The sequence below is a fragment of the Papio anubis genome, chromosome 5 (assembly GCF_008728515.1).
Source record: "Papio anubis isolate 15944 chromosome 5, Panubis1.0, whole genome shotgun sequence".
Classification (NCBI taxonomy): domain Eukaryota; kingdom Metazoa; phylum Chordata; class Mammalia; order Primates; family Cercopithecidae; genus Papio; species Papio anubis.
This window is the reverse complement of record NC_044980.1, coordinates 59,106,500-59,116,870: the sequence shown is the minus strand read 5'-3', so window position 1 is coordinate 59,116,870 and position 10,371 is coordinate 59,106,500. Positions and strand designations below refer to the sequence as shown.

The 10,371-nt window shown below is 32.8% G+C and overlaps 1 protein-coding gene across 8 annotated transcripts in view; it reads right to left on the bottom strand.

Moving 5' to 3' along the window:
- Window positions 1-429: 429 nt before the first annotated feature.
- RNF180 (ring finger protein 180) overlaps window positions 430-10,371 on the bottom strand; it is a 217,324-nt gene continuing 207,382 nt past the window's right edge. For all 8 annotated transcript variants that reach the window (XM_017959572.3, XM_017959573.3, XM_003899721.5 and 5 more), the window contains one exon: window positions 430-3,686. In XM_017959572.3, the coding sequence (XP_017815061.2) occupies window positions 3,487-3,686 (200 nt within the window). In that variant the 3' untranslated portion in view covers window positions 430-3,486. The remainder of the gene's footprint in view (window positions 3,687-10,371) is intronic.

Genomic DNA, 10,371 nt, shown 5'->3' with positions numbered 1-10,371 from the left:
ACTTAATATGTGAAAGAGTGAGGGAAGTTTAGAAGGATCATGTTTTACAGTACTTAATAGTAACACATAGAAAGAGAAATACCCATAAGTTTGTAATACTAGTCCAAAAACTACTTTTAGAAGTACTGAAATAAGAAAAATAATGATCAAAGTATATCTATTGTACAATATGAGAGATCCTCAAGGACAGTGGAAATGGTAAAGTATTTGTTTTCCTGACCCTACAATAGAAGCATGAATGTAAGATAAGTACATATTTTAGTAGATGCTTGTTACTGTAATATGATAATACCATGGTCTAAAGATACTTCTTGATGATGGTTCTTCCAGGATTTATGCAAGAAAAAGTAAAAACTGAAATGTGTAAAGTAATTATTATAGGTATTGTCTTCAAGAAAAAGCACAAGAAAAATAAATGCATTCTGGGAAAAAAGTATACATTGGTAGAACTTTAATGTTCTTTGAAAATTTACTGACAATCAAACACTTCAAGAAGTAAGAATTGAGCATGTTAAAGCATGCAAACCTTTAGGAACACTTTCCTAAATGACAGTGTTCTCTGGCTTCAACTACAGAATTCTGTGAAGAATCAAAGACTTCAACTGTAATTGCATTCAGTCAGAGAATGCTCTTCTATAAGGCATTCTTTGAGAAATCCATATAAAAATTAGATGTTTAAGAATCTGTGTATTTAGCCATACAAAAGACATTTAAATGAAAATTTTATTAACTGGAATTTTGTTATGCCATAGAACTAACTTAGGAACAAGATTCCAAGGCAGAAGTGAATCTGATGGCAGCACTGCTTTCATATTTAGCATATAATACTAGAGTGGCATTAATAATATAGCAGGTACAGAAAATGTTTTTCCCATTCCTGATTTTGTTGGATTCATACTGGTAGCTTTGTAAAATATAAATTCTGATTCTTTTTCAACTTTGTCTAATTTAAATTCCCCTATCTTCTGCTAAGTATAAAATAAATGGATCTGGATTTGTGAATTTGCTTTTGTAAAATTAAAAAATAATCTGCTGAAATTATTCAGAAATGTACCTCAATTAGGGCATTTTTTTAAAAGAATGTGTGAACATGTTTAAAATTAACCTTTACCATAATTAAGTTTGGTAGAAATAGAAATTATTATAGGTAATAACTCATAAAATTAAGCTTATTAAATAACATTACTTGGGACAAGTACTATACTTTGTTAACTTTAACATTTTTCTTCTTTTCCCTTCTTTGGTTCTTTATTGGACAATGAGTTTTTACTGTGAGACATGCTAAGGAAGAGCATTATAATTTTTTGTTTTACTCTAAAGCTCATCCATGTATTTTATTTTGAATGGCTACTGTGTGCTACGTACCAGAAGAAACTTGTTTCTTTCCATCTGAGATTTTATCTGGCTTCTCATAAGCTGGTGGATCTAGGAAATGCCATACTTCTTAATATTTAGCAGTTTTTTTATCTCCACTTGTATAAAATTTAAGAATATTTTAAAATAAGATGAGTAATTTATAATTTCATGAATTTACTTATTTTAATATTCTATAATTTTCAGATCAAGTTATTAGTCAAGATGTATATACTCAATCTATTTTGAATGCTTTTCCAGATAATACTTTCTTCATTTAAAGGTTCATATTTATTTAAGGGTATCATAAATATTTAGTGGATGGAGATCTATAAACGGATATGTATCACTGACCTAACAAATATATACTGGGAATCAACTTTGTTTCTATGAGAGATCTGTATATATACTACTACTTATTTAGTTTATACATAATTAAACTAAGCTTTTATTGAAATTTAGGAAGGAATCAAGATATATTTTCTAGAGTGTATAAACCAGAAGTTGCCTAGGTAATGGCTGCAATTTAAAGTTCTTAAAATAATGCAACTCCTCAGGTGTGTGTTAATTTTTCAATCTTGTTATATATTTTAAGAGGGCTGATATTTTCCCTTATGTTTACTTTGAGCAATTAGTAATTATAAATATCCATTTATGAGTATAAAGGTATCTCTGTGTTTCTAAATTATATTTAGTTTTCTGATTTCTAGATTTGATGTCTAGTATATACTATTATTTTCTGTAATAGATATAATTTAAAACACAATAATAAGAACAGCATTAGAATAGAAATCAGTACCATTCTTCTAGATTTCTTAGAACATCACATACCAACAGTCAAGTGCTTTTATTGAAATACAGTTAGTAGCAATTAGCCTAAATTTTGGCTTTTCATAGATTGAAACTGTTAAAGTCCAGTTGATCCCAATGTTTTTGGATAGTGGTAGTATTTTTAGTGCCATGAGAGAGTCACCTAGTTTATGTAAAAGTATGCTTATTGAATTACCAGATATATGACATCACAATGTAGTAATATTGGATGAGTAATTCATAATAAAAACTTTTGTCCGAGGTTTCACAAAGACCACCAGAATAACTGAATAAATAAGCTTAAGTCTCTGCTCCAGTTTTTCATTTTTCAAATTGGGTTACCTGCCCCAATTCTATCCCACGTTCTAATGATTCAGGTCTCCTATTTTTAAATTTTAATAATGAAAAAATTAATGATTACTGTAATTAAAAATGTCAGGCTTTCTTTCTATAAATCCATAAGCCTATTTCTAACAATTCTTTATTCAGACATTTAAAAACTTAAAAAAAATTAAAAGCCACTCTTTATTGCACATTTACAATATATTTGACCATCTCCTCGTTAAATGAATCACTAAACTACATTTTGGACATGCACTGCTCTTTTAGACTACTAAAAGTCGGTAAATTTTTTATGTCTTCAGGTGATTAATCCTTCTATCTGGAAAGTGTTAATATAGCTCTCTAAAGTGTCTGTTCGTAGGGATTAGTCTCATGATTTGTATTTACTATTCAGTTTATAATAATTTAAAATGTTGCACTAATTAGATCTGTACAAAAAGAATAGTCAGTTTTCTTGGTAATAGAAAGGGATATAAGTAGTGATAATTAGAAACCAAAACTGAACATACCCTGCTACATTATTTCCCAGAGAATATGGTTTATCTTTAATACATATAATTTGCCTGAGAATAAGTGGTGATTGATTAAATATTTTATCAGTAAAGATAAAATCTACCTAGATTATCATTTCTTTTTGTATTTTTACTATTTTAAGTGGAGAGAAAAGTTCAGTTTTTTACAATCAAAATAAGTATTAAAGTGATATTATAAAATCAGAGCCCCCAAACCCTAACCCAAGAACAACTATGAAATTAATAGTGCATTGTTGCTAAGTGGTGGGTAGGTTAGCTCTTGAATAAGGTTTAGTTTGTTACATGAAAAACATTAATAAATGAATTCATTATTCTCAGGCTTTCTATAAACACCAACAATTTGTATAATGCAACATTAAAAAAACTTCAAAGCACATTTTAAAAATGTTTAAGCAATTGTTATTTACATCATTTATGATTGGTCAACTGTAGTAAGGTATGAAAATTCCTAAAACGGAAAGAAAAAATAGCAAAGAAAGCAGAAAACAATGAATCCAATGACCCAGTTCACTGAATAAATATATATGATCACCATATCCATGTCAAACCACCATCCACGGCTATCATCCTCAAAGTGCAGGTAATCCATCCTGTGTGCACCATGCGGGAACTGCCTTCTTGTAACTGGAGCTGCACGTCTGTGGAAACCTAGAAGATGTATGAACATATTAAAGCCCATTAAATTCAAGCTAGTGCTCAGAAAAGAACCTGCAACATGAACACAAGTACAATTAAACAAAGCATATCTTGATTTCACTGAGTGGATTTATGTTGCTTCCCGACAGTTTTTTCAACGACAAGCAACTATTAGAAGCCTCTTCTAGTTCAGGGCATTAAAGGCAGGGTAGTAAAGAACACAGGATATTAAGTCAGGAGATTTGCCTAGGTCTGCCACTTCATTGGGGCAAGACATTTATCTCTTTTGGTCATGAATTTCTCATCTCTGCTATCTGATTTCTTCAAAAATTTGTGGGAATCAAATGTAATTATTTTCAAGAGAATATTTTCTAAATTTAAACTTTATTCATGTTTTATTTTTACAACTGCTTTTATAACTTCTGATCACCCACTTAACCTTGTATCTTATACTGTGAGAATTTCATTCAGTTTAATTCTTTGAGCAAGGTTCTAAGAATAATATCTTATTTTGTTTTAGCATCGAATAAACTAGACAGATGTAATGATACTCCTTTAAAGAAATTTAGCTTTAATTTCTAGAGAATTCAAAGCATGGGGATTGGTTGGTAGAGAAAAAGCAAATCTTGAAAGTAAACTATAGTCTACTTATTACTAAATGAATATGACATTTCTGAGAAATATTACACCATGAAATACAATTTTCTTTTGTATATTTAATGCTAATTAGAGCTTGAGAAAAAACCTGCTTAATAGCAACTTGGTTTTTTTTTTTTTTTTTTTTTTTTGGTTGACCAATATATAAACTCAAAGTCATTTAAAAAACAAAATTCAATTTTCTGAGGACTGATAACCTATTAATCTTTTGCTTTTTACTTATCTACTTTCTACTTTAAGTATTTCTGTGTTTATTCGTGTTAGGAAGCAGGGACAGCATAATAAACTAGGCAGAAAAATGTAATTCTGGTACTTGCTATCAATTCTGGTGATAAAAGTTCTGTGAAGCTCTAGCTTGAGGCAGATTTTGGTTCATTTGTTACAACAATTGAGTAATGTTAAATATGCTCTAGGTCAGGCTGCTTATTCTGATGGCAAGGTTGCATTTACCTGGGTATTAGTATGGTTGCTTAAAGTCAAAACTCTTTAATCAAGAACTATCCTATTTTTTATGTATTAAGTTTATTTGGAAATTATATTTGCTTATATAGGTTCAAAACATGAAATTTAAAAAGATAAACATGAAGTAAGTGATATTTTAAATTAATTTGTAGAGCTACATTTCAAGTAGGTTTTAAAATGATTTCTAATTGATCTTGGTTGACTTTCTATCATATCTGATTAAAAAACTTTTTTTACTGCCACACAATATTTGTACATTTTTATGGCATATATGTAATATTTTATTGTTTATCTTTGTAGTCTGGTGGTTCTCTGTAGTGGTATCCTTTGTATTTTTTCTCTTATTTGTATGTTTGTTCTACCATTTGGGTTTTACTTTCAAGTGTTTTCATGATGTCATTCTTTTGCTTCCAGGTGTAGGACTCCCCTAAGCATTTCTTACAGGGCCAGCCTAGTGGTGATGAATTCCATCAGCATTTCCTTGTCTGGAAAAGGCATTATTTATCCTTCATTTCTGAAGGAAAACTTTGTCAGGTATAATATCCTTGGCTGCCATTTTTTTTCTTCAGCACTTTGAATATGTCATTCTATTCTCTGGTCTATAAGGTTTCTACTGAGAAATCCAATGTTTTCTGATTGGGGTTCCCTTGTAAGTGACTAGATACTTTTCCTGTTTTAAAGATTCTTTGACTCTTGATAGTTTGGCTATATGTACCACAGAGAAAACCTTTTTGCAGTATGTCTATTTGGGGATTTCTGAGCTTCCTGTATCTTGATATGTAAATAATTTTCTAGCCTTGTGAAGCTTTCATCTATTATTTCATTAAATATGCTTCCTATACCTTTCATTTTTCACTTCATCTCTGGGACACCAAAAATTTGAATATTTGGTCAGTTTATGGTGTCTCATGTGTCACACAGGCTTTGTTCATCCTTTTAAAATTCTTTTTTCTTTATTTTTGTCTGACTGGGTTATTTCAAGAGACCTGTCTTCAAGTTGTGATATTTTTTCTTCTGCTTTATCTAAACTATTATTGAAGTGCTTGAATATATTTTGTATTTCATTTACTGAAAGAGTTGGGGAGAGAAGCAACTTGGAAAACATATTACAGGAGATCATCCACGAGAACTCCCCCAACCTAGCTATAGAGGCCAACATTCAAATCCAGTGAATGCAAAATATTTAATAAGGTTATCCCCAAGACATATAATCATAAAATTCTCCATGGTGGAAATGAAAGAAAAAATGTTAAAGGCAGCTAGAGAGAAAGATCACCTACAAAGGGTAGTCCATCAGACTGACAGTGGACCTCTCAGCAGAAACCTTACAAGCCAGAAGACATTGGAGGTCTATATTCAACATTCTTAAAAGAAATTTCAACCAAGAATTTCATATATGGCCAAACTAAGCTTCATAAGCAAAGGAGAAATAATATCCTTTTCAGACAAGCAAATGCTGATGGAATTTGTCACCATGACATCATCCTTACAAGAGCTCCTGAAAGATGCATCAAATATGGAAAGGAAAGACTGTTACCACCCACTGCAAAAATTCTAAGTTCACAGACCAGTGACACTATAAAGCAACCATACAAACAGTTTAGCATAATAAACAACTAACAACAGGATCAAATCCACATATATCAATACTAACCTTGAATGTAAATGTGCTAAATACCACAGTTAAAAAAAAAAGGGGGGGCACAGCATGGCAAGCTGTATAAAGAACCAAGATCCAATGGTATGCCATCTTCAAGAGACTCATCTTACATCCAGTGACACCTACGGGCTCAAAATAAAGGGATGGAGAAAAATCTACCAAGCAAATGGAAAGCATTAAAAAGCAGGGGTTGCAATCCTAGTAACACAAAGACTTTAAACCAACAAAGATTAAAAAAGACAAAGAGGGGCATTACATAATGGTAAAGGGTTCAATTCTATAAGAAGACTTAACCTAAATATATATGCACCCAACACAGGAGCACCCAGATTCATAAAGCAAGTTCTTAGAGACTTTTAAAGAGACATAGACTCCCTCACACTAATAGTGGGAGCTATCAACACCCCACTGAAAGTATTAGATCACTAGGAAGGAAATTAACAAAGATATTTGGGACCTGAACTCGGCACTTGACCAAATGGGCAGAACTTGCAACCACCAAACAACAGAATATACATTCTTGTCATTGCCACATGGCACATATTCTAAAATTGCCCACACAATTGAACATAAAACAGTCCCCAGAAAATTAAAACTGAAATAAAAACATCCACACCCCCGGACCACAATGCAATAAAAACAGAATTTAATAAGAAGAATATGTCCCAAAACTATACATTTAACCTGCTTCTGGGATGGAAATTAACCTGCTTCTGAATGACTTTTGGGCAAATAATGAAATGAAGGCAAAAACCAAGAAGCTCTTTGAAACTAATGAGAAGAGTTAAAAGGGAAACTTACAGCACTAAACACCCACATCAAAAAGTTAGAAAGATCTGAAATTAACAGCCTAACATTATAACTAGAGAAACAAGAGCAAACCAACCCCAAAGCTAGAAGACAAGAAATAATCAAAATCAAAGCTGAACTGAAGGAGACAGACACAGAAAGCCATTCAAATATCAACAAAACCAAAAGCTGTTTTTTTTTTTTTGAAAAAATTCAGATAGGCCATTGACTAGACTAATAAACAAGAAAAAGGAACATCCAAGTAAACACAAAGGGGATATTATTACACCACTGACTCCACAGAAATACAAGTAACCATTAGAGAATATTATGGACATTTCTATGCATACAAACTAGAAAATCTACAACAAATGGATAAACTCCTGGACATATACACACTTCCAAGACTGAACCAGAAAGAAATCGAATCCCTAAAGAGACCAGTAATAAGCTCTGAAATTGAATCAGTATTAGCCTATCAACCAAAAAAATTCCAGGACCAGACTGATTCACAGCCAAATTCTATAAGATATACGAAGAACGCTGGTACCATTCCTACTGAAACTATGCCAAAAAAATTTAGGAGAGACTCCTCTCCAATGCATTCTATGAGGCCAGCATCATCCTGATAGCAAAGCCTTGCAGACAAAACAACAAAAAAATAAAATTTCAGGCCAATGTCCTTGACGAACATCGATGCAAAAATCCACAACATAATGCTGGCAAACTGAATTTATCAGCACATCAAAAAGTGAGTTCACCACAAATAAGTAGGCTTTATCCCTGGGATTCAAGTGTGGTTCAATGTATGTAGATCAATAAATGTGATTTGTAACATAAACAGAACTAAAGACAATAACCATCTCAATAGATGCAGAAAAGACTTTCAATAAAATTCAACATCGTTTCACGTTAACTCTCAACAAACTAGGTATTGAGGGAATATACCTCAATAATAAGGGCCATCTATGACAACCCCACAGCCAACATCATACTGAACTGGCAAAAGCTGGAAGTATTCCCCTTGAAAACCATCATAAGACAAGGATGCCCTCTGTAACCACTCTTATTTGAAAAGCATTGGAAGTCCTGGACAGAGTAATCAGGCAAGAGAAAGAAAGAAAGAACATCCAAATAGGAAGAGAGGAAGTCAAACTATCCCTGTTTGCAGACAACATGATTCTATATCTAGAGAGCCCATAGTCTCAGTCTAAAAGTTCTTAAGCTGATAAGCAAATTCAGCAAATACTCAGGATAGAAACTCAATATGCAAAACTCACTAGCATTCCTATACACCAACAACAGGTGAGCAGAAAGCCAAATTAAGAACAAATTCCCATTCACAATTACTACAAAAAGAATAAAATACCCAGGAATACAGCTAACCAGGAAGGTGAAAGATATCTACAAGGAAAACTACAAACCACTACTCAAAGAAATCAGAGATGATACAGACAAAAGGAAAAACATTCCATGTGATGGATAGGAATAATCAATATCATTAAAATGGCCATACTGTCCAAAGCAATTTAAAGATTTAATGCTGTTCCTAGCAAATTACCAATGACATTCTTCACAGAACTAGAGAAAATTACTTCAAAGTTCATGTGGAACCAAAAAAGAGCCTGAATAGCCAAGGAAATCCTAAGCAATAAGAATAAAGTTGGAGGCATCATGCTATCTGCCTTCAAACTATGCTACAGGGTGATAGGAACCAAAACAGCATGCTACTAGTACAAAAACAGAGATCAATGGAACAGAATAGAGAGCCCCAAAATAAGGCTGCACATCAACAACCATCTGATTATCAACAAAGCTGACATGAACAAACAATGGGGAAAGTACTCTCTATTCAATAAATGGTGCTTGGATAACTGGCTTGCTACCTGTAGAAGACTGAAGTGGACCCCTTACTTATACCATATTAAAAATCAATTCAAGATGGGTTAAAGACTTAAATGTAAAACCCCAAAACATAAAAACCCTGGAAGACAATATACACGATATGTCCAATTGATTTCTGGACATAGGAATGGGCAAAGATTTCATGATGAAGATGCCAAAAGCAATGCTGCATCAAAAGCAAAAACTGATAACTGGGATCTAATTAAACTAAAGAGCTTCTCCACAGCAAAAGAAACTATTAACAGAATAAACAGACAACCTGCAGAATGAGAGAAAATTTTTGCAAACTATGCATCTGACAAAGGTCTAATATCCAGCCTCTATAAGGCACTTAAATTTACAAGAAAAAAACAACCCCTTTAAAAAGTGGGCAAAAGACATGAACAGACATTCTTGAAAAGAAGACATACATATGGCCAAGAAACAGCAAAAAAGCTCAATATCACTGATCATTGGAGAAATTCAAATCAAAACCACAATGAGATACCATCTCACACCAGTCAGAATGGCTACTATTGAAAAGTCCAAAAATAAAAGATGCTGGTGAGATTGCAGAGAAAAAGAAATGCTTATACACTGTTGAGAGTGTAAATTATAAATTAGTTCAACCATTGTGGAAAGCTGCGTGGCGATTCCTCAAAGTCCTAAAAACAGAACTACCATTCAACCCCAGCAATCCCATTACTGGGTATATACGCAAAGGAATATAAATCATTCTATCATAAAGACACATGCACATGTATGTTCTTTGTAGCACTATTCACAATAGCAAACACATGGAAACAACCTAAATGCCCAACAATGGTACACTGGATAAAGAAAATGTGGTAAATATACACTATGGAATACTATGCAGCCATAAAAAAGAATGAGATCATGGCCTTTGCAGGAACATGGATGGGGCTGGAGGTCATTATCCTTAGCAAGCTAATGTAGGAACAGGAAACCAAATATCACATGTTCTCACTTATAAGCTGGAGCTAAATGATGAGAACACATGGACACAAAGAGGGGAACAGTACACACTGGGGTCTATCCGAAGGTGAAGGGTGGGAGGAAGGAGAGGAGCAGAAAAATAACCATTGGTTCCTAGGCTTAGTACCTCAGTGATGAAATAATCTGTGTATCAAATCCCTGCGACATGAGTTTACCTATACAACAAACTTGCACATGTACCCCTGAACCTAAAAGTTAAAAAATTATTTTAATCAATAAATTTAAATT